Source organism: Microcaecilia unicolor, chromosome 3 (genome assembly GCF_901765095.1).
Source record: "Microcaecilia unicolor chromosome 3, aMicUni1.1, whole genome shotgun sequence".
NCBI classification, from domain to species: Eukaryota; Metazoa; Chordata; class Amphibia; order Gymnophiona; family Siphonopidae; genus Microcaecilia; species Microcaecilia unicolor.
This window is the reverse complement of record NC_044033.1, coordinates 460,792,711-460,817,923: the sequence shown is the minus strand read 5'-3', so window position 1 is coordinate 460,817,923 and position 25,213 is coordinate 460,792,711. Positions and strand designations below refer to the sequence as shown.

General features: G+C 41.1%; 1 protein-coding gene across 1 annotated transcript in view; it reads right to left on the bottom strand.

Moving 5' to 3' along the window:
• The window catches only part of LOC115465214 (orexin receptor type 2-like), a 111,252-nt gene that overhangs the window by 8,047 nt on the left and 77,992 nt on the right, over positions 1-25,213 (bottom strand). Inside the window, exons 4-6 of the mRNA XM_030195612.1 lie at positions 24,268-24,383; positions 12,597-12,820; positions 328-449 (exon numbers count right to left, since the gene is read on the bottom strand). Coding sequence (XP_030051472.1) covers positions 328-449; positions 12,597-12,820; positions 24,268-24,383 — 462 coding nt within the window. The remainder of the gene's footprint in view (positions 1-327; positions 450-12,596; positions 12,821-24,267; positions 24,384-25,213) is intronic.

Here is a 25,213-nt window from a genome sequence, read left to right as displayed (position 1 = left end):
TAGATGTCCCCATGACCCAAATCCCTTCTCCCATGGTTCCCAAAGCACCCCCTTAACTTTAATCCCTGGTGTCTAGTGGAGTCAGGGCAGGATCAACGAACAATCCCCTGTTGCTCCTGCCCCTTGCTTGCACAGGGTTCTAATGACATTAGCGACCCCCTAAGAGTAATCTCATGGTACTACCACTAGAGGTCGCTGCAGGTTAGTCATTCCAGTGAAAAATTAAGGTGCAGTAAAAGCCCAACATTTAAAAAAATAGTAACGCTAGAACAAAAAAAGGCTGTAGCCTTAAAAAACATAATTAGAGGTCAATTATAAAATACTTACCACTTAAAAAATTATAAATGATTGGATTTGCAGCACTGTTAGCATACACAAGCCAATGTGAGAATGTAAACCAGGCATAGACCATCTCTCTGTCATTTGTATGGTTAAACATGCCAAAAACTCTGCAAGATACAAAACATTAGAGAGAAACAGTGTATTGTATTTGGAAAGCAACTGTGCAGCTTTTCTTTCAAATTCATTTTCCAAGTAAAAGGGTTATTCATTTTAAGAATCATATATGATGTATGATTGCTTTTTGCTGAATGTTTCAATGAAATAATATTTGCATTGTAGGAGAGGTTCACTGTCAAATTCTTCTTCTGTAATGTATTAACACCATCAATAAAAATGAACTATGTCCCAATATATATAGCAGGGGTTTTTAGCTTCATTCACAATTTCAGATGGAAATTCCATTATTTACACCTAAAAATGACAACCACTTGTAAATGGCAATTTGTGTTAAACTATGTTAACATAAGAGGCCACAAAGCAGCCGATAATATAAGAGTTTTAAGAATAAAACCCAAGAATTAATTTGGGCTGAATAATGTGTGCAGGACCCCCCCCCCCCCCCACACACACACACACTCATTTTGTAGTTTTATCTTTGTTGAGTCAGTGGCATGTGGTTGGTTTGTTCAGTAGCCAGTCAACTTTGTAGTAATTCTGGCACCATTAATACTGTTTTTTTTTTTCTGGCTGTGGGGAATAATTTTGCTGTGACATGAGCTGTTTAAAGTGTATTATATTATTTATTTTAGTATAATTTTGGTTGTTTGTGGCAAGGTGGAGCCATGGTAATGGCAAGCAGTGTTGTAGGGCTGGGCAGTACTTGTTTCAGTTTCATAGCACTTCGTTTTCCTGTGAAATTTAAAGGGACAGTAATGCTTGGAAGAGACGCTTCGGATATCGTTCACGTGTATTGTTTGAATACAATACTTTGGTGAGGGGAGGTAAGGTAATTTGGGTAATTGATTTACTTAATATTAAATTAAACAGTTGGAGGGGTGGGCTATCTTTATGAATTGTGGGAGTGTTTTGGAGGTTGTTTTAATTTGTGTGGGGCTATTATATATGAGAGCAATCCTAAGTGAAATGGCTCCAAAAAAGATAAGGATGGAGATGGAGGATGCTTACACTTTACATGTAGGAAAGAAATGCTTCAGAAGCTGAACAATTGTGAAGTGGTGAGACATCTGCAAATAAGAAAGAACAGCTGGAATGAGGTGTGGAGAGGCAAAAATTTACATATTAATTAAAGATGGCTAGAAAGGCTCAAAAGTCTGACAAAGGGTCTTTAAAGGTTAGAAGCCAAGCAAAAAGACAGAAGGAGCAGTAGGAGTAAATCTCAGAAGGAAGATGAAGAGACATCTAATGGTGAGACTCAATTTAATGGTGTTGTGAGAGAAAAAAGGACAGAAGGGAGGAAGGGTGAGGTTGTGGGTAAAGGATTGTGCAAGCGTTTAAAAGACAAAACAATTATGCATAATTTGAGACATGTAGTAAAGCATTTAGATTATGAAAAACATCAATGAAGAGATGCTAAAAAAAAGCCCAATAAAGGTATGGGAATCATCAGAGTCACAGGTAAAAGTGGTCATACATTTAGTGCAATAGCTCTGTTTGGAATGAATATATCTTTAAAAGTTAGAAGAATTTTAAAATGCAAATTTGTGGATTTTTATTTGCTTTATTGGTAAAAGAACAAGATTATGAGTTGGAAAAGAATGATGATAGAAAGGAGGAGGTAGAAAAAGAACAGGGTTAAGGTGCCGAAGTCTATTCATAATTGGTTATTGGGTTTAAAATTTATGCAGCCGTGTTAGGAGAGGCTAAGCCTGAATTGTATCCATGTTTCCATGTATTTGGATATGATGTTGAGGGCTTATAGAATATTTGGAGGATGGTCATGGTTAAACTATGACACTCACTTCAGTAAGCAGGTAACGAAGGATAAATATAATGCATGGGGATTTAGGGACATTAATATATGGTTAACTGAAATGACTCCATTTCATCCCTGGTCCTTTCGGGGAGTGGTGGAGAGTTGGGAAATCAGGCAGAAATTAGTGTATGGGGAAACTTTCAGTCAAATCTACCAGAGCAGGCAGTACATCGGGTAGATTTGGCGCCCATGAAGTTTGGATAGTAGTGCCTATTTTCACTTCAACTCAAGGCAATGCGCTCGACAATTCTGTAAGTTTAGACACAGATATTCGATCTGTGAAGGAAGTCATCCAGCCTTCCATTGTAGTGGAAAAGGTGGTACAGCTCCCAGAGTCTCTGGACCCAGAGTAGTACTCACTGGAAATATTTTGCAAGACCCCGTCTCCAGTTAATTCGTTGGAAATGAAGGAATAGTTGAGTTCTTATCCTCTACAGGATGAGGCAAGATTGCTTCTGGAGGGTTTTACAGATGGTTTTCAAATTTCTTTTTCTGTCCTATTCCGAAAGGATGGGCTCCATCTTAACCACGGTGGGACCAAGCTGCTGGCATTGGCATTTAAAAAGGAGCTCTTAAACTACAAACTGAGGGAAGGCCGACAGCCGCTCAAAAGTGCATAGTTTGGAATAAAGTATCTTTCAAAGATATCACCAAAACAGGGAAGATAGGGTATCCCGATAGTGAGGTTGCAAAAGAGGCCATAGTAGATCAGGTGTCCTTAAAAAAAAAAATCAGACAAAAGATTGCAAATTAATACTGTCAAGTACTGAGCATGCTGATGTAAATAGAAACAACAAACATAGTCTGAAATGTTTATATGTGAATGCCAGAAGCCTAAGTAATAAGAAGGGAGGGTTAGAATATATTACACTAAATTAAAAATTAGATATAATAGGCATCTCTGAGACCTGGTGGAAGGATGATAACCACTGGGTTACACTCTGTGCTGTTTATTAAAATGTTTTATTGTATATTGTGTTGACATTGTAATGTTGCATACTATGTCATACTTTTTATTGTTGTTTGAATATGTCTACTGCTGTATTTGTCTATTGCTTATGTTTGACTTATTCATGCTGTAAATTTACCACCTTGAGTGAATTCATTCAAACTGCTGGTAAATAAATCCTAATCAATAAATCAATAAATAGCTGCTGCCTGTCAGCACTGTTTAAGTATATTCAGTCTGTTTAACTATAGTGGCACTGAAAAACATGCTTAATAATATAGCTGGTGGCCACCATAGATCTATATTGGGCTATATGATTTTAGGCAGTGGAAAGTGGTTGCTATTTCTCCAACTTGCTGAAAAGCAGCAGGGGGTGTTCCCTATTTCCAGAGTGTGGGACCAAGGCAAATATAGTGGGACAAATGATAAAACGAGGCTAAAGGCAGCACAGGGTTCATAATACCTAGTTCTTTGTCATCCCTCCTCCTAATCATGGTCTTTATTGCCTAAAATATGCAGTTAGTGCTTCATTGTTTTGTACATATATCAATGATTGATCATTAAAATGAATTAGACCCGTTTAGTATTTTATTTAATTTCAGAAAACCTTCTAAATGTGGATTTTGTTACAGAGACATGGTTGGTTGAAGTAGCATGTCCTTCTTTAGTGACCCTCTGTCCTTAGGGATATTTCATTGAGTTTGTCTTTTGAGTCAATAAACTATCATTTATAATAATGTTTATTCTGTGGTGATCGCTGCTTCTTCCCTCCCCTCCAATTATGAAAGTGTAGCCTCTATGAAGTCATAGAGTGAATACTTGTAGGGACCAATTCTAGGAATGTCACAGTGCCCCTACCCGCTATCTGAACCTTCAACAAAGCAAGGAAAATATTGCAAATTAACGTTTATTGAAATTAAACAACTAGTAGAAATTATTCTAATAGTCCATTTTATTCTTTCTAACAACAAAATGTTTTATTCTAACACACTCAATGCTAATTCATTTTTCCTGTTCTCTGACAGGTACGTGGTACTTCACATAAGTATCATTAAGCTCAATGTTCATTTCTAACACAGTAAAAAGAAAAAGATAATTTTCTTAAAAATCATTAAGTGTGCACACAACAACAAAAAAAAAAAACTTCACCTGCTCAGGTGCTTTCTTGCGATGGGTACCTTTTGATTTTCAGCAGCTGGGCAATTTAGTCTCCGGATCCTCCTTCCTCAATGGTGCTTTCGGAACCTACTAACCTTTCTCAAAGAAATCAAAGAGGAAATACCCTGTCTCCCTGCGTATGCAGCTGATGCAGTGACTTCTTAGGCAGAAAAGCCGTGTAAACTAACTATTTAGGAAAATAAAATAAAATTATGCATCCCTGTACTTTTTATGTATTGTAAACAATTCACTCTCTGTCACGCTCAATTCAATACTGCAACACACAAAATCTCTTACACCTCAACTTAAGCATTCCTAACCTAAACAACATGTTAAGTCATCACACAATTCTCAGCACTTCGCTCAAGCGTCTCTTATTTGTGGTGCAGCCCTGAATCTACTGTGCTGTTTCCAACTCTGCTCATTAAGCTGACTCCAACATTCTAGAGCTGCCTGCAGCCTGAAGTCACTGCAGCTCCTCCTCAGCAATCTACAGCGCTGAATAGTCTAAACTGATTACTGTTTTTTTTTTTTTTTTTTTTCTCCCCTCATACCCAGGAAAATTACCAGAAATTAAAAGAAGCAGTTCTTCCTAAGGTTATTTCTCTCTGGGTCAATTTTCTGTTTCTTTCTTTTTTTCTTTTTCTTAAGAAAACTTTTCCCCAACTTCTCACACCAGCTGATTTTAACATAGAAATCTTTAGTTCAATAGCTTTTCCTAATAACACTCAACCAGTGGCGTAGAAAGGGGGGGGGGGGGGGGCGGTGGGGCGGTCCGCCCCGGGTGCACGCGCTGGGGGGGGGGGGGGGTGTCGGCTCGCTGGTTCTCTGCTCTTTCTGCCCCGAAACAGGTTACTTCCTGTTCCAGGGCAGAGAAAGCAGGGAAGCAGCAGAGCTGACGCAGCTCCCAGTGACGTGCACTGGGGGCGGATCGTCCCTCCCTCCTGCCCCCCGCTGCAAGGTAGGGTGCGTTTCGGGGGGGTGCGCTCCAGAGGGGGGGCACCGTGCCCTGCACCCGGGGGGGCGCGCAGCTGCGACCCGCCCCGGGTGTCAGGCACCCTCGCTACGGCACTGCACTCAACTATATCCTTAAGGAAGTTTTATTCTTTGTATCAGCTCTTCCCCCCCCTGTAAAGAGCTCTAACCTCAACAGAACAAAAGAAACTACTTTCCCAACGGTTTTTTCCCCATCCCTGTAAACACAAACGTTCCTTCTTCATCCTCACTTACACAGTTTTCTTAATCTCTCAAACTACTAAAATCCTGAAAACTAGAGATCTATAACTTATTTTAACTCTAAAGTCAGTGTGAAACCCAGTCAGCAGCCACACTTGCCTTTTTTCCCCTTTCAGTTTTTTTTAACTGCCTCTCACAACAGCACAACCAGGGTTGCCAGGTAGAATTTTTTTTTCCAGCCCAATCCGGGCCAGAAACCAGCCCAAAACCCGCCCAAACACAAACCCCGCCCCTGACACCCCCACCCCCGCGTCACCGGCCCCGCCCCCGCCGTCACCGGCCCCGCCTCCCACGTCATCGGGCCCGCCTCCCCGTCATCAGCCCCGCCTCCCACGTCATCGGGCCCGCCTCCCCGTCATCAGCCCCGCCTCCCCGTCATCGGCCCCGCCTCCCATGTCATCGGCCCCGCCTCCCACGTCATCGGCCCCGCCCAAAACGTCACTAACCCCGCCCAAAAACGTCACTAACCCCGCCCCCCGCGGCCGAAAAAAATCAAAAAGCCGCCCAAAAAGCCGCCCGGAAGCTTAAAAAACCGCCCAAAAAACCGCAACCCGCCGCGGGCAAAAATTTCCCGCGGTGGGTCGCGGAAAACCGCCCAATTGGGCGGTAAAACCGCCCACCTGGCAACACTGAGCACAACTCCTGATGACATCACACATTCTATCTGGCTCATGCACGCAAGGGTTCCATACCATACACACTCTGTCTCCTTTTATTTTTTTGTTACAAAAGCCTTTCTCTTTACTATTGATTCAACAGCTGTGATGGGTTTTCAATTTAATTTATCACCTTTCCAAAGATACTCTGGTAGAAATGGAACAGCTGGTATTCTATTTTGCTACTGTCTCTGAGCAGTTTCAATTATTTTAATTGGAGATTTTAACTTGCATTTTAAGGACAACCAAAATGCACCATTGAATCTCTGGTTTGGTGCAGCAACCCAGAAGTTAACCAGGCACCAATTGCTGTTGAGATCAGTGCCCAAATTACTCAGTGGATAAAGTTTAACTTTATCTGCATACTTAGGCAGCCAGCAGATTGAATATTATCACTAACCCCCAGATTCTATATAGTGTGATTAAAGTTGCGCATGCGAATACAGTCATATTCTCTATTTGCATGTACAACTTAATTAGTTAACAAGCCAATCAGCGCTTATAATTGCCAATTAAAAAGCAATTATTGACACTAATTGTCAATAATTAGAATTTACATGTACAGCTGTCAAAGGGCCCCTTTTACCAAGCTGTGGCAAAAGGGGGCCTGCGCTGGCATCGATGCATGTTTTACATGTGTGCCGTGGCCCCCTTTTACCTCAGCTGGTAAAAGGGAAGTCTTGCCTTCCTGTAGGAAATGGCTGTTGGGCAAGTAAAGCACTTGCCACGTGGCCATTTTGGGGGGAGCCTTTACCACCATCCATTGAGGTGGTGGTAATGGCTCCCACGTTAACCCAGCTGTAACCGTGCAGCACACGGCACTGCCCAATTACCGCCGGGTGCACTCCAGCGCTACAAAAATAAATACATTTTTGGAGCACCAGAAATGATGGTACACTAGGGGTGGGAAGTACTGCCGGGCTGCCGCGGTAGCTCGGTGGTAATTTCTTTATAGCGAGCAGTATGCCTGCATTGGGCTTACCGCTGCTTAGTAAAAGGAGCCCTAAGTATATTCTATAATGTGATGAACCTACATTCTAAGGGCGCTGTTTACTAAGCAGTGCAAAGGGCATGCTAGCGTTTTTAGTGCATGCTAAACATTAGCGCATGCTAAATGCTAAAGACACCCATATAGGTGTCTCTAGTGTTTAGCACGTGCTAATTTTAGGTACAATCTAAAAATGCTAGCGCGTCTTAGTAAACAGGGCCCTAAGCCATATAATTGAAAAGGAGGCATGGCCATGGATGTGTCATAGGCATTTATAAAATCAATGCACATTGTTTTAGAATACACCCGGACCACACATAATTTAGGCATAACTGGCCGCGACTAAATTTAGTTGTATGAATGGATGCTGGATGTATACTACAAATCGCATAGAACTTTAGGCGTAATTTATAAAATGTAGTATACGTCTAGGTGTGGTTTTTTTTCTGTGCAGAATTTTCAGGCACCATATAATAGAATCTAGCCCTAACTGGCTAAGTAGTGGCTCCTCCCAAATTCCACTCCTGTACCACCTGTGACCTAGCCACTTTGCACATGGTGAGTTAGAGCCGATATTCAGCTACACTACCTGGTTAAGTACCACTGAATATTGGCAGCTTGTCTCCTCATTTGTTTATGTCAGGAAATACATAGGTTTTTTGACCCCCAAATATCTGATCTTTAGAATGGAAATACAAACAAAGGATCCAGACATGGTCTGGTTCCAATGCAAAAGTGGCAATTAAAGTAGCTTCAATGACAGCTTCTCCAAAACTTCCCAATAATTCCGTTAGATTAAAACAAATTGGCAAGTACAGTGAATGTTTTAGGGACGTCCTTTGGCAGTTCTGGAAGATGGACGTCCTTTTTATTATACTTTCGGCGTCCCTGATTTGGGCGTTTTGCACTGCGATAATGGAATGTCTAAGGACGTCCATACTATTTTTCGATGATACCTTCCTGATTTTGTGACTTCGCGAGGGCATCCTAATTCATACTTGGATGACCTTTCGAAAATGCCCCTCCATGCCATACTTTGTATTTTAATATTTTTACTACTGTAATTGCCTATTGCTCATGTTGGATCTATTCTTACTGTACACCGCCTTGAGTGAATTCCTTCAAAAAGGCAGTAAATAAATCTTAATAAATAAATACAATATTAAACAAATATATCAAATCAATATCACCATTTAGGCAGTGGTAAGTGATTTAACCGGGCAGGAGAGGCTCCTGCCCACTTAAAACGCTTTGACTATCGGGTGGTTTGTTTCTTGTGCATTATAGATAACTTTGAATGTCTATCATATTCCTTCCTGTTTATGCGCTCCTTTAGAAAATATATACTGTTTTTATATCCTTAAGCCTCACTTAGGGGTCCTTTTACTAAGCTGCGGTAAAAGGACCCTGCAGTGTAGCCTGCACATGAGTTTACCACATGCCGAGGCCCCTGTTTATCGCAGCTGGTAAAAGGCTTTTTTTAAAAAAGGAAATGGCCATGAGGTAAGTTAAGCACTTGCTGCGCAGTCATTTCCCAGGGAAACCCATACCACCACCTATTTAGGAGGCAGTAAGGGCTGTCACACTAACCCAGCATAACCCTTCTAAAAATTCTGGAAATGGTGCACGGTGGGGGCAGGTACTACTGATGGGCTCCTGTCATAGCTTGGTGGTAATGCTGGATTGCTGCACAGGAAATTCCATCACATCACTCTCTACTCTAACTATTCCTTATTCTCCTGCGCAAGTTTTGAGATCATTAAACGATTATTGTCTGGTGTTGCTTGGGCCTCGTTCCTCTTATAAATTGTAGTTCCTTTTCTGTTTTCTTATTGCCAGTTAACGTGGTATAGCAAGTTTGGAATGAATGAATGAATAAATAAATAAATAAATACACCTAGATGATACACACAAAAAAAATAGTTCAATGAGTTTCATAACTGGAATGTAGTCATTCCAGGCAGAAAATGGAGAAGAAAAGTTCTTTAAGTGAAAAGCATGGCTTATCTTATGCTCTTATGAAATTGATTTGATTTCTCTAGTATAATTTCCCTTTGGGAAAGACATGCTTGGTCAGATCCTACATACCACTAAATTCGAGATTCTTTATATGGACTGATCTCATTCTGTAACTGATTACTGAGAAACAAGAAAAAACACTACGAGACTGATTTATTCCTGGATGTTTTCATCTTCAAGAAGCAAACAAATTTGAGTGTTAGATTTTTCTCATTATCTACTCTTCTAACAGGCTTCAGCTGTCTCGATCTAACCTCCTTGGATTTTGGTTCTCCACCCTCTACTCTAGCCATTAGACTACTCCTGGGAGTAGTTTATGCTTATAGTTTATTGAAACTTGCTAAACCGCTTTAACTGACTGGGCAGGACAAAGCGGTGTACACAGTGGTGTAGGAAAGGGGGGGCGGTCCGCCCCGAGTGCACGCCGCTGGGGGGGGGTGTCGGCTCCGCTTGTTCACTGCTCCCTCTGCCCCAGAACAGGAATCTCTGCCCCGGAACAGGTTACTTCCTGTTCCGGGGCAGAGAGAGAGCAGGGGAACCAACGGAGCCGATGCAGCTCCCAGCGACTGCACTCGGGGCGGAGCGGTCCTCCCGCCCGCCCCCCTTGTTAAGACTGCGCTCCGGGGGGGGGGGTGTTCGCGTTCCGAGGGGGTGTGTGCCGTGCTGCACCCGGGGGGGGGGGGGGCGCAGCAGCGAACCGCCCCGGGTGTCAGCTGCCCTCGCTACGCTTCTGGGTGTACAATCTACAAAACACAGGAGGAAGGAAAAGAACTCCATTTTTCGATACGAAAAAATAAAGCATTCACACAACAGACTAGAAGAACAAAATAGCAGTGGGATATAGGTTGTAGCAGGAAGATAGTATTGACAATAAAACAAAATAAGGAGGGGAAGGGCAGGCAGCAAACCTTATGTGTCTCAACTCCAAAAGCTAGTATAAAAAAAGGGCAGGATTAACCCCTTCTAGGCAGTCATACTGGATCCTCCATCATAATATAAAATAAATTTTTTAAAATGCACACAAGCCTTGGACTTGGTGGCTTTGACTAGAGGGGAAAAGAGGTGACTTTGACTGGAGGGAGCACGTGATGAAGCTACAAAGTTGTAACTTTAAAACGAATGGGAAAAAAGTTTTCTTCACTCAACGTGTAATTAAACTCTGGAATTCGTTGCCAAAGAATGTAGTAAAAACAGTTAGCTTAACGGGGTTTAAAAAAGGTTTGGCTGGCTTACTAAATGAAAAGTCCATAGACCATTATTAACATGGAGTTGGGGAAAATCCACTGCTTATTTCTCGGATAAGCAGGATAAAATGTATTGCACTTTTTTGGGATCTTGCCAAGTACTTGTGACCTGCATTGGCCACTGTTAGAAACAGGATGCTGGGCTTGATGGACCTTCAGTCTGTCCCAGTATGGCAATACTTATGTACTTATGTATTTGACTTCTGTTTGCTGTGTTTTGTAACGTCACTTGTCAGGGCCTAAATGAAGGCATTTAGAGTAGCAGGAGATCAAGCTTGCCCCTAGTTTTCATGAGCAGGTTTTGCTCTATCCCTACTTCTTCTTCTAAAGAATGTTAAAAGGCATTACTGCAGGATGCGCTTAGGTGTTCCCTGGTAGTTTGGGGATCAGCGTGTGATTAGCATGGGAGCGCCTCCTGCCTAGTAAATGATGTTGGTAAGGGCTCCTGCACTAATGGCTATGTGCTAATTGGGAAATTAGCACATGACCATTAATTTTATAATGAGTTAGAAACAGAGTGGGCCAACACTTCACAAGACCAGAACACTGCACCAGTGATTTCACAGTATGAATACTGAAAGGTAATTTTAAAACAATACAGGAACGTAAGACCTTTGAAATAAGAATGATTGAATATTTTGACACCCAACAAACAGGACTTAATAAGGATCTGGGTTTTCTAACTCATTATAAAACATAAAGCTGTATTTCTCTGTTTATTTCTCTGTTTATTACCCTCCTCTCACCTACCAACACCCATTCTGTTAGAATATCAATGAAATGCTTTGATGTCCCCATGCATACCTCCACCCTCCCACTCTGTCAGACTGTCAAAGTAATGCTTTGATGTTTCTCTTATATATACTATCTGCTACCACGTTTGCTTATTTCCGATCTGACGAAGAAGGGCAACCTTCGAAAGCTAATCAAGAAATGTATTAAGTTATGTCCAATAAAAAAGGTATCATCTTATTTTCTTTTCCATGTTTTATTTTGTTTGATTTCTACTGATATTACTCCTAAGACTAACACCCTACAACTCAATTCATGTCCTCTAATTTTACCATCCCCCCTTCTTTGGAAAATATTTGTTTCTATATTAATACATTTCAAGTATTTAAACGTCTGTATGATATCTCCCCTCTTTCCCATCTTTCCTCTAGGGTATACATATTCAGGTCTTCCAGTCTCTTCTCATACATCTTTCACTGCAAGCCCCATTCTTTTTTTGTCACGTTTCTCTGGACCACTTCATGTCTTTTCTCATCATTAGCAAGATATGGCCTCCAAAACTGAACACAATACTCCAAGTGGGGCCTCATCAACGACTTGCACAGGGGTATCAGCAGTTCCTTTCTTCTGCTGGTTATGTCTCTGTTTATGCAACCTAACATCCCTCTGGCTACAGCCACCAACTCGTCACACTGTTTTCTCACCTTCAGATCCTCTGATACAATCACCCCAAGGTCCCTCTCTCTGTCTGTGCATATATCATTAATGGACTGAGTCTAAAAAATGCATGCACATAATACATCAAGAATATTCTAGACCATATTTTTCTTACACAGAAAGACAGATGGCAGACTTATTGGAACTTGGAGAAGCACTGGCTGCCATCTATTATTTTTGTTCAAGAAATGAGCATGAGCATACGGTGCCAGAATTCTTCTACTATATACATTACAATTGTTAATGCAGCACTTTCTCGGCTTCAGATCGTTGGAGGTGCTTTTTATTATATAGGATTTTTTAAAACATACTTTCACTAGTAAAGTCTCAGATCTGTAAAAGAAATGTGAATAAATAAAACTGTGCTCTCTATTTACACTGTTATTCTTGCTTTATTTTAGTTCTAACCAAATCATTTTGGTCATTTTCATCTTAACACGTACCATGTTAGCACATACTATTGTGTCGGTACACAATAAAAAGATAGAGCGCATACTAACACAAAGCAAAAATGACAACAACAAAAAATCAAAATAAAACAAAATGCATCCCTGTACCTCTCAAAAGAAAGCCTCACATCTCAGATTAAGTTTATATATACAGTATATAAAAGAAACTTTACCTTTTTAGGATATTTAGGATGCTAATTGGTAAATAGCAAAGAGCAAAGACAAAGAGAACCACCATGAGCATACGAGCCGTTTTTCTCCTGCCTCTAATCTGTTTTATTTCAGCAGCCACAGCGTTTATTTTTGGCTTAAAGCTTTGTTGACTGGGCCCTCGATGCTGGGTTGAACACTGCAATGGCTTCCATTTTCTTTGAACTACTGATGAGGTTCCTGGAATCTGCAACAACATTCAGAATTGAAATTACTGCTATTTATTATTATATAGTAATTTTCGGAATAGCTGACAGACATACAGTGATAACAGACATTACTTCTTTAAGAAATGGGCCAATATTCAGCGGCTCTTATCCAGGTAGAGTGGCTCCTACCCAGATAAGTGCCACTCATTGGGCCATACTCAGAAGTTTAGTGGTACTACCCAAATAATGCTGCTGAAAATCATGACCAACCATAGCAAGGGCTATGTGAGCAATGTGGCTGCACAGGGAACAAGGTGGGGGGGGGGGGGGGGCGGTCAAAATTGCTCCTTGCAGAGCAGGATTAAGGTATTGGCAATCTAGACACATGCCTAGGGCCCAAATGTCTAGGAGGGGCTCTCTCAGATGGTATATACTAATCCCCGAAGTATAGGAACTAAGATTTTAGATCTTGAGGCTGTGATGGAAGAGGCTGACTTTGATTTAGTGGCAATCACAGAGAAATGATTCATAGAGAATCATGACTGGGATATCATTATACCAGGCTATAATTTGTTCAGAAAAAACAGGGTAGGAAGAAATGGAGAGGAAGTGACATTATATAATAAAGATAATATTAAAGCCACACAATTACGGGACCTACAGGGTAAGGAAGAGGTACTGTGGGTCAATTTGGAAAGAGGGAATGGCAAATGTATTTACATTGGTGTGATCTAAAGGCCTCCTTCACAGACAGAAGAAATGGACAAAGATTTAATTGAAGACATTCAAAATATAGCTGTGAAAGAGGAAGTACTACTAATAGGTGATTTTAATATGCTAGCTGTTGATTGGGGCATCCTACTGCGGGGTCTCTTTCAAGCAGGGAGAGCCTGGATTCTCTACAGGGAGAACTATTCCAGCAGTTGGCAATGGAACCCACACAGGATGGGGCCACACTGGACTTAGTGTTTACTAATGGGGAGAGTGTTTTTGATGTTATAGTAAGTGATCATCTGGCATCCAGTGATCAACAGATGGTGTAGTTTAATAATAATAATAATATAGGTGTGGAGAGGGTTCATTCAAAAGTGAAGGTTCTAGACTTTAAAAAAAAACTAACTTTGTTCAGATGGAAGATTACCTCAAGAAATTGTTGTCTGGATGGGAACATCTGGAAAAAGTAGGAAAGCAGTGGATAAAACTGAAAGGAGCTATTGTAAGGGCAATATAAAAAGTGACCATTTTGGTTCTTACAAGTAGTAGCTGAAAAAGTCAGGAAAAAGAGGTTAACCTTTATAAACTACAAGAGATTTCAGAAAAAGGGAAACAGGCACAATATCTGGAAAAACTAAGAGAAGCTAATAGAGTAGTTAGGAAAGCAAAGATGCAAATGGAAGAAAAAACAGCCAATATGGTAAAATGGGGGACAATACATTTTTTAGACATGTTAGTGATAGAAGGAAGTGAAAAAGTGGCATGTGAGATTCAAAGGTGAAGGAAAGGAATATGTAGAAGCTGATAAATTACTTTATAAATATTTCTGTTCTGTGTTAACAGCGGAAGAGCTAGGATCAGGAACGCAGACCAGAAACAAATGCAGGAATGGAGGGGTGGTAGTCACTGAATGATTTTCAGAGGACTGTGTTCGTGAGGAGCTGGCTTAAACTAAAGATAGACAAAGTGATAGAGCTGGATGGCATACATCCAAAGGTACTGAAGGAACCTATGGAAGTTCTAGCAGCTCTGGAGGACTGAAGAAGAGCAGATATGGTCCCTCTCCACAAAAGCAGAAGTAAGGAAGAGGTTGGGAAGTACAGGCCGGTAAGTCTGACTTCTGTGGTAAGTAAATTAATGGAAACACTTTTAAAACAGGGAATAGTAAAGTTTTTGGATTATAGGAAAAGGAAACATGGTTTCACTAAAGGCAGGTCCTGTCAGACAAATCTGATTAATTTCTTTGACTGAGCAACCAGAGAGTTGGATTGAGGGAGAGCACTAGATGTGGGTCATTTAGATTTTAGCAAAGCCTTTGACATGGTTCTGTATAGATGACCCTAAAGTGACTGACTGTGTTAGGAACTGGTTGAGTGGAAGGTGACAGAGGGTAGTGGTAAATGGAGCTCATTCTGAGGAAAAGGATGTTACCAGTGGTGTGCCACAAAGTTTGGATCTTGGGCTGGTTCTTTTTAACATTTTTGAAGTGATATTGCTAGTGGGCTGTCTGGTAAGGTTTGCCACTTTGTGGACGATACCAAAATCTGAAATAGGGTAGACACCCCTGATGGTGTGGATAACACGAGGAAGGGCTTAGTGGAGCTAGAGGTATGGTCTGGAATTTGGCACCTAAGGTTTAATGCTAAAAAATGCAGGGTCATGCATGTGGGCTGCAAAAACCCAAGGGAATGGTAGTTTAGGGGTGAAAAACTTTTGTGCATAAAAGAGGAGTGGGACTTGGGTGTAATTGTATGTGATGATCTTAAGGTGCCCAAACATGTAGAAAAGGTGATGACAAAAATTAGAAGGATGCTTAAGTGAGTAGGGAGAGGAATGGTTAGTAGGAAAAAGAAGGTGATGATGCCCCTGAATACAACTTTGGTGTGATCTCATTTAGAATATTATGTACAATTCTAGAGACCGCACCTTCAAAAAGATTTAAACAGGATGGAGTTGGTCCAGAGGGTAGCTACTAAAATGGTCAGTGGTCTTCATCATAAAGCATATAGGGACAGACTTAAAGATCACAATATGTATACTTTGAAAGAAAGGTGAGATGGGGAGATATGACAGAGACATTTAAATACCTATGTGGCATAAATGCATAGGAGGCAAGTCTCTTTCAAGTGAAAGGAAGCTCTGGAATGAGGGGGTAGAGGATGAAGGTGAAAGGGGAAAGACTCAGGAGTAACCTGAGGAAATATTTATTCACAGAAAGTGGTGACTTCATGGAATGGCCTTCATGTGGAAGTGGGGGAGCCAAAAATAGTAATTCAAGAGAGCTTGGGACAAGTACCTAGGATCTCTAAGGGAGTGATAGGGAGAGTAGATGGCATGGATGGGCAGACTAGATAGACCATATAGTCTTTATCTGCCTACATTTTTCTATGTTTCTATGTAATTCAGAGGCTTCCAGGGTAGATTCTTGGCAAGTTAGCTACTGTTAGAAAGAAGGAGGGGCAGGTCAGGACAGTCATTGCTGACTGCAGTGCAGAAACTTTTTTTCCCATCTTGTTGTGCACTGTCCTTTAGTTGGGAGGAGGAGTTGGTGAGCAGTGCTTCCTCCTCTGCTGTTTGTCCTCTACATTCTGAACAAGATGGGACCCCATTTTTTTGGACATTTTTAAAATGTATTTTGCATTCCAATGGGGTGTCCAACATGCACTTATTTGCCTAGGACCCATCAAAGGTTAATCCTGTCTTGGCTTCCTGTCTATTGTCTCCATTGCTTGGCTGTGGTGCAGTGGGTGGGACAGGGGCTCCTGGGGATCTGTTGTATAGGGCACAATTCCAGCTTGGTATAGTTCTGCTGAGGTAGTGTCTGGGAGCAGAGACTGGGCAGACTGAAGTTATCCAGATACTACTTAAATTCAGCTTGTTCTGCCCCCATATTCATGGAGGCAGTGTGCTTGTTTTTATATGTGTCCTGTGCTCTTTAAGTAGAATAGGACTACAAAGTGAAGTAATTGTAGTTCTCTTGTGATAGGCTGTTCCTGAACAGCTGTCCCTGCTCCCTAGGCCTTGTGGGATTTTTCCTATTGGCTGACCTCTTGTCCCTGTGTATGTGGGCTGTAGCCTGCCCTTTTTTTCCATTTTGGGATTTAAAGTGTGTCTGCAGCATGGTTTTCTAAGGACTGTAAGCTAACTCTGATGTACCTGTTGCATACTCCTCCTTCAAGCTACTTTAAATAACCAGGTTTTTATCAGTTTAAAAGTATTGACAGCATTCACTCCCAGCACAGAGCTGGATTTATCCTAGTCCCTCCATGCATGCTAGAGGCTAGTTGAGAACAGATTTTCAATCTGCAGGGCAGAGACTCTTGTGCACCACTATAGAACTGTAAGTTATTTTCCTTTGTTTGAATTTGCATTAAAGAAGATTTGGTTCTAGAGTTCTGAGTCTTCACAGTAATGTTCTTTACTCTGGTTAATGGCATGCTAATCTCCTGAGTAAAGAGAGCCAATCAGGAGAGAGGACAGAACAATGCACCAGAACCAGAAAAGATATCTGGGAAACCTAAGAGAGTAAAAAGAGAGTGTCCTATATTAACTGGTACTGGAGCTAAATATCAGATACCGCATACAGTTCAAGCTTCTCCTACTCACCTACAAATGCACTCGATCTGCAGCCCCTCCTTATCTCTCTACTCTCATCTCCCCTTATGACCCCACCCGTAACCTCCGCTCTCTTGACAAATCCCTCCTTTCAGTACCCTTCTCCACCACCGCCAACTCTAGGCTTCGCCCTTTTTGCCTCGCTTCACCCCATGCTTGGAACAAACTCCCTGAGCCCATACGCCGGGCCCCCTCCCTACCCATCTTCAAATCATTGCTCAAATCCCACCTCTTCAATGTCGCATTCGGCACCTAATCACTACACCTCCTCTCAGGAAATCTAAACTACCCCAACTTGACATTTCGTCCTCTAGATTGTAAGCTCTTCTGAGCAGGGACTGTCCTTATTTGTTAATTTGTACAGCGCTGCGTAACCCTAGTAGCACTAGAAATGTTAAGTAGTAGTAGTAGTAAATATCGATAGTACCCAGAGAGTGGCAGCAGTCTGCTCTACATGCTGATATTCAGCACTGGTACTGGTGCTGCTGCAGATGGCATTTTGAAATATTGCTAACCACAGAGTTTTAAATATTAGCTGGCATGTTCTTTGTATGTGCAAAGTTTTATTCTATATTTCCAGCCACAGAAGTGAATAGCAAATCCATTTGCTGATGCAGAGGATTGCAAAAAAAATTGATTCCACCCATCTCATCCTCTATATCTTGACCTTTGTTTTCCCCATGACAATTTAGGGATGGTAGATCATTCTTCTCCATATACTTTTGCCTGGTAAAAGTACCTGCTAAAAACATAAGTACAAATCTCTGTGAGTGCTTTTTCCCCACAGCAATAATCAAAGCAAAATAGCACATGTAGTATTGCTTCGATTATTGATATAAAATCCCTGTAGGTAACAAACCGCCCACAGTTTTGGCACCAATGTGGTGGTTTTATTATAACTTCATAAGTAAAGGCTCATTTTTCATAGAAAGTTAAGATTGGAATTGAGACATCCAACATACATTATGCTCAGTCCTGATGGTATTTTACAAAAGCTTTGCTGAGTGTGGCAAAAAAAAAGAAGACCACCAAATCTTCCACAGGGAAGCAACAAGCAAAAGCAAATAGAGTGAACGTCACCAAAACCACAAATTCAAAGACCACAAGTTCCAAGAACATACTAAAATAATGTTGGGTTCTACCTCTATCTAGTATTCTTGAGTAAACACTTTGGAACATTTTTTGTTATGTCCTTGGAACTTGTGGTCTTTGCTGAATGTGGAATATTTCATAAAATGTACATAGAGAAGTGCTTCTGCCCTAAAAGGTGAATATATCACAAGTTCAAGTCTACATCAGGATATCTCTAAGGATGAAAAGCACTGCTCACAGTCACGTGAATAAATGGTGTTTATTGCCATGCAGATCCTCACACTACTTTATGGATTATAGACAAGGACCATTTTTATTTTATCAGATATCACAGATGCAGGCTTCTGCCTAAACATCAACAAATTAGATTTTTTTATGACAATATATTTGATTTTCATATTTTAAATATATATTTTTATATATGTTTGTAATGGAGTGAGTAGGGTAAATGTTTTGCCCTCATATTCATGGAGGCAGGGTATATTCTGATGTATATGTAATCTGTATTCTGATGTATATTATCTGTATTCAGTTGCATTGCTTTGTACAGATAGCACTGTGTTTTAGGGCTGCTTTTCCTATAGTTTGCAGTAGCCCGTGATTGACTCCTTGTGAGCTTTCCCTATTGGCTGTTAGCTCTGAGCTAGGGTCAGCCCTCCCCCTCTGCCCCTCAGGCTATGTGAGAGAACCAAGTCTTGCTAGCATGCTTTATGATCAGCAACTGTTCTAAGGCTGATCCTTCATTAATCTACTGTAATTACATCAAGAACATTCATCATTTCCCCAAGTGATTCCCCATTTATTTTCCCTGAGTTTCTCCCCCTTATTCTCTTTTGAGTGTTGCAACTTTTCCTCTCAGCTGGGTGAGGTTCAGGCTATCTCCTTGCCTCTGGAGTAGTTAGATATAGACTATGTGCAGAAGGCAACAATTCACTTCTAAGCAACTGAACTGTAAGTTGGATTTTCTTTGTTTATTGAGTGGGTTCTGAACAAGTGGATAAGGGTTAGGAGTTAAAAGCAGCATCGAAAAGGTGCTACAATAAAGAAGATTTGCTTAAGAATTGAGAGTCTACTTGGAAAGCTTCTACTTTGGGATGGTTTAAGCTGGCTATTGAAACTACTCTGTACTTTGCCTAGAAGAATACAGTAAATTTTGTTCCCTTTAAGTAAGCTGCCTCTCAGGGTCACATTAAAAGAAAACTAGCTAGACTGCTGACCCAGGAGGACAGCGTCCAGCTGTCAGGTTTAAAACTCGAGAGAAGAAAAGGACAGGGAGGCCCAGAGCAGGGGTTTTCCAAGATAGTTTCTAAACCTGAGGTCTCTGTGTCAGAAGATGGGCACAAAGGCATGCAAAAATGAGCACAAACACATAACTTTATGTTTGTGGAAGCTAAGAATTGAGCCTGCTAGAAATCAGTTTCCATGGTTGTGTGTCTGAGTTTATTGCAATTGTGTTGTAGAAGCCTGGCAGAAAGCAGTCCTTGATGACATGTGGAATTTAGTTTCAATATGCTAGCTGCCCATGTTTGAGAACTGAGTCTGTGATAAGAACAGATTGTAACGTATATTAATTGATACAGATTTTGCTTTGATTTACACTATAACCTGACCATGTTTATGAAGGTACCATTCTTTGCCACCGTCCATACTATCACAAAATTGTTTTTCACATATATATCCTTTTGATAATATTTTTTAGAGTAATTGAGTTCATTTTATTTTTTATATTATTTATATATTTTTATAGATATGGTCAGTTATTGCTAATAAATATCATGTTTATCCTTATGTTATTTATTATAGTTCTTGCTGATTTTCTTCCTCCTAAACTCTGTTCCCGTTTTTGCCTTCATCATACACTGTAGGTGGGCTCTTCATGCATCCACTACATTTTCTGTAAAAAAACAAACATTATTTCTTGACATAGATATATAGTCTTTCACCAAAGAGTATCATATCATGCCCTCTTGTTCTAGAACTTTCTTGAAATGGGTTTTATTCTTCTGCATTATTAATGCCTTTCAAAAATATGAATGTTTCATTAAAACTCCCTTGTCTTTCTTCTCCTCTAAGGTATAATTTAGCTGCCACTTAACCACACCCTCTCCAAAAACTGTAGAGTTATTTTGAAATTTTTGTGTGCACAGTTCAGGCAAAGGCAAAGTTCTTTGTACCTATGACAGGTTTCAAAGTGAAAGCTGCTGGAATGTCTGCTGGTAAAATGAGGACAATTTCAAAATGTACCTCATAAGACCTAAAAATTGCTACTGGATCGGACCAAAAATCTTTCTAGCCCAATATCCTGCTTCTAACAGTGGTCAAGTCAGGTTACAGGAAACTGAAAGAATCCCCCAAAATAGCAAGATTTCATGATACCTATCCCCAAGCATTAGCAGTGGCTTTCCCTACACCTTCCTTAATAACAGTTATTAGATTTTTACTCTGGGAACTATTTTTTATACCCATCCACATTAACTGCTTTTTACCACTTGCTTTGGCAATGAATTTCAGAGCTTAACTTTACATTGATCCCTCTAAGTCTATAAATATTGCCAAAATTTACATGCATAAATTTGGGCATGTACCAAATTTGCAAGTGAAATTTAATTGAATAACACGCCAATTAGTGCAAATAATTATTATTTATTATTTATTGCATTTGTATCCCACATTTTGCCACCTATTTGCAGGCTCAATGTGGCTTACATAATTTTTTTTAATAATGTCTTTCCAAGATATCAGATACAGTTAGTATTGTGCAGAGATTAAGTAGGGAAGAGAGAAGAAGGAAGGGAGTGATTAGGGTAGTTATAGAGGTGGATTTTCATAACTGAGTGGGTTTGTGAGGTGAATTAGTGAGGTTTTAACAAGCAATTGATGGTGCTAATTGGAATCAATTAAGATATACATATGTAAATTTTTACACATGTCCTGAAAAAGGGGGTGCAGAAATGGGAGGGTCATGGGCAGTTTGGGGAGATCATAGGCATGGTTTTGGGTTATGCACGCAATTATAGAATAAGGGGTTTCTACACATAAATTTAGGCAGGGGCATTGGCACCACATTTTTCTTGGTACAAATGGAAGTGTCTAAATTTATGTGCGACTTCCAGGACTTAAGTGCTATTCTATAAACCATGCCTAATTTTAAGTTCAGCTTATAGAATAAGCGGGGGGGGGGGGGGGGGGGGGGGTTCCGCTGATTTTTTATGTGCGATTTATAGAATTCACACCTGAATGAAAAATATTTTTTCCTGTTTGTTTTAAATGTGCTGCTATGTAACTTCATGAAGTGTCCCCTAGTCAATTTGTGTTTACCCTTTCCACTACATTCAGGATTTTATAGACTGCTATCCTGTCTCCCCTTAGTCATCTCTTCTCCAAGCTAAAGAACCCTAACCTCTTTAGCCTTTCCTCATATAAAAGTTGTTTCATCAACTTGAACATTTTGGATGACCTTCTCTGTACATTTTCTAATTCTGATACATCTTTTTTGAGATGTGGTGTCTCAAATTGCACACAATACTCCAGGTATGTCACACTGTGGAGCGAGCGATAATATGGCATTAAGATATTCTCTATTTTATTTTTATTCATTTCCTAAGAACTCTTAACATTCTGTTTGCCTTTTTGGCCATTGCTGCACAGTGAACAGACTATTTCAACATATTATCTGTGATGACACAGAGATCTTTTTCCTGTGTTGACTCCTAGGGCCCTGTTTATTAAGGCGCGTTAGCATTTTTAATGCACCTACAATTAGTGTGTGTGCTAACCATGTAGGCACCTATAGGGATATTGTAGGCACATACACGGTTAATGTGTGTACATGGTTAATGTGCATTAAAGACGCTAATGCGCCTATATCGCGGCTTAGTGAACAAGGCCCTTAACGTGGAACCTAGCATGATGTAGCTATAATTAATGTTATTATTCCCAATGTGCATAATTTTTCAGTTGCCTGTATTACATTTAATCTGCCATTTCAATGACCAGTCTTTTTGCCTCCCAAGTTCCTCTTGCAATTTCTTGTAGACCACATGTGATTTAATAACTTTGACTTGTTTTGTGTCATCTGCAAATTTAATCACCTCACTCGTCATTCCCATTTCCAGATCATTTGTAAATACGTTTAAAAATACACTGATCCCAGTACAGATCTTTGTGGCACTCATTCACCTTCCTTCATTTAGAGAACTGGACATTTAAATCTTTCTATATTTTAACCAATTCTCAGTCCACAGCAGAACATTGCTGCCTATCCCGTGGTCTTTTAATTTCCTCAGAATCTATGACACGGCAGAATTGGTGTGTAGAACCTGAGCTCTTTCATTAAAACTTGGGGACTATGGGTCAATTTTAGCAGACAATGGAAAAGGTGCCGGTACTCAGTACCCCCAAGTACCCCGTCAAAAAAAGCCCTGCCTGTTACACTTGTGGTGGTAAATGTGAGCCCTCCAAAACCCACCCGAAACCCACTGTACCCACATAAAGGTGTCCCCCTTAACCCCTTAGGGCTATGGTAGTGGTGTACAGTTGTGGGGAGTGGGTTTTTTTCGGGGGGGGGGTTGGGGGCTCAGCACCAAAGGTAAGGGAGCTATGCACCTGGGAACAATTTGTGAAGTCCACTGCAGTGCCCCCTAGGGTGCCCGGTTGGTGTCCTGGCATGTGAGGGGGACCAGTGCACTACGAATGCTGGCTCCTCCCACGACCAAAGGGCTTGCATTTGGTCATTTTGGGCGTCCTCAGTTTCCATTATTGGCAAAAACTGAGGTCGTCCATCTTTAAGGTTGACCATCTCAACATTTAGGTCGACCATCTCTTAGGTCGACCTAAATGTTGAGATTTGGGCATCTCCGACTGTATTATCAAAATGAAAGATGGACACCCATCTTGTTTCGATAACATGGGATGCCCCGCCCCTTCACGGTGACATCCTCAGAGATGGGCGCCCTTAGAGATGGGTGTCCCCGTTAAAAAATGCCCCTCCACGGAACTAGTTTGGTCTGCTGCTAATAAATAAGTGCAGATGACCTGCAAATCCCTTCACACAGCTTGTCATCATCCACTCATGACCTGCCACTAATGCAGATCCTCCCACTACTGGCCAGTCAACTTTTAATTGAGGATAAATGCCAAAACAGAGAAGTTTGTATTTGGGAGACTAATGCATAGTTGTGTGGATGGTGTCATCTAGAGCACTTTGACTTCCTGGACCATGGGATGGTTTTCCAAGGGCTACTGAGCAGAGACAGTGTTCATCTATCAATAAAAGAATGAACCGGCCGATATTCAAAGTGATTTAAGTGCCTGCCTGCTTTAATATCTCATAGCTGCCCAACTGCCGAAATTCAGCAATAAACCACTGGATATCGGCTCTGACCATCCTCCACATAATTGGGCAGGTCAGGGGCAGTACTATAGGAGGCATTGAGGAGGAGCCGGCAGGTGCTGGCACCCGCATAGTTAAGTGGTAGAATTTAGGACAACTCAAAAGCTGTACTCAATTCACCCACTTAGCTATTTGGGCCCCCATCCTGGGACCTGCATAAAAAAGTATTGCTGTTTCCCTGACCCCCCCCCCTAAATATCCTTCCTTCCTTTTTTCCATTGTTCCGCCTCCTCCAGCCTGCGACTGGAAGACCGCCCCCCCCCCAAAAAAAAATGGACCCACCATGTTCTTGTTAGGTCCCCTTGGTCTACCTTAGCTCCATGGTGATTCAGTGGGGGTGATGAGGGCAGGAGGGAGGTCCACTCATGCCTGCCCCTTGCAGCAGCCTCAAGAAAATGCCAGTTGTGTTCTAGAAAATCCCCCCCCCCCCCCCCACATATCCACACAGTTCCCACTTAGAGCAGGTTTAACTCAGTAAAACTGAGTTTCTTTGTTTTGTATCAGATCCGTTGTAAAGCCATTACTGCTACAGCTTAACTTATATTAAAATTTTATGTGATTTTTTTAAAAACTGGCAGCATTTATATGTTAGATACAGTTCATATTCTTTAAAGCAGATTATTAGTCAAATTGAAAGCAAACATATATATATGTTACTCAAAAATATCTTACCTGGCGGCACCACAGTTTTTGAAATATTTGTAAGTATGCCAGCATCATGAGACACAGAGGTGCCATATATGTTATCAAGAAAAAGCAGGTGTGGTATACTTTAGGGTACATTTGATCTGCAAGAAAATCAAAGTAAATGAAATGTAATTACATATCTACAAGGTTATTTTTGGTGTGGGGTCTTTCTCTTGCTTCTTTCATTTTCCAACTCAATCTAACCCACGATTCTATTATATGCTTGTACTTCCAGACGTCAACTAGTTATGAGTAGTGTATTCCCAACTCCCTCCCCCGCCCTTGATTGCTATTCATAGCATTTTATATACAGTGTATTTGTTTTAGGCCACACCTAGGAGAATGCTTACTGTGGTATGCAGCCAGCTTTTTGCTATACTCTGTTTCATCTATATTTTAGACCCTCTGTGTTAAGTATTAACTGATCAATATTCAGCCAGTGGCAGTCAGCGTTTCTATAAACGCTGATTGCCACCAGCTAACTTAGACTGGACTAGGGCCCTCTTTGGGCACAGGCACTAAATATCCAGGTCTTTGGAAGCACCCAGAATTATGTGGGTACAGCCAATATTCAGCAATATATAGTACATGCATAGCTAACTGGGCATAGATAGAACTGCTTTTTATGTACATGCATTGTTAGCTATGCAGGCAGCAGCATTGAAAATCGATGGTGCCCACATCTCCCACCTCCACCCTGAGTCCACCCCAGAAGGCCCCAGCACTAAGGGGTCCTTTTACTAAGCTGCGGTAGACTTACCACGTGGTAAAAGGGCAATACCATGGGACATGCTGAGGTATCCTGTGGTAGTTTTGGTAGCATGCACTACTCCTGTGGTAAAAAATATTTTTTATTTTTTGCCATGGGAGGCGTATCTGGGGGAGGGGAGGAGGCATGCGTGCGCTAATCAGGTAGCCTGGGCACAATTAC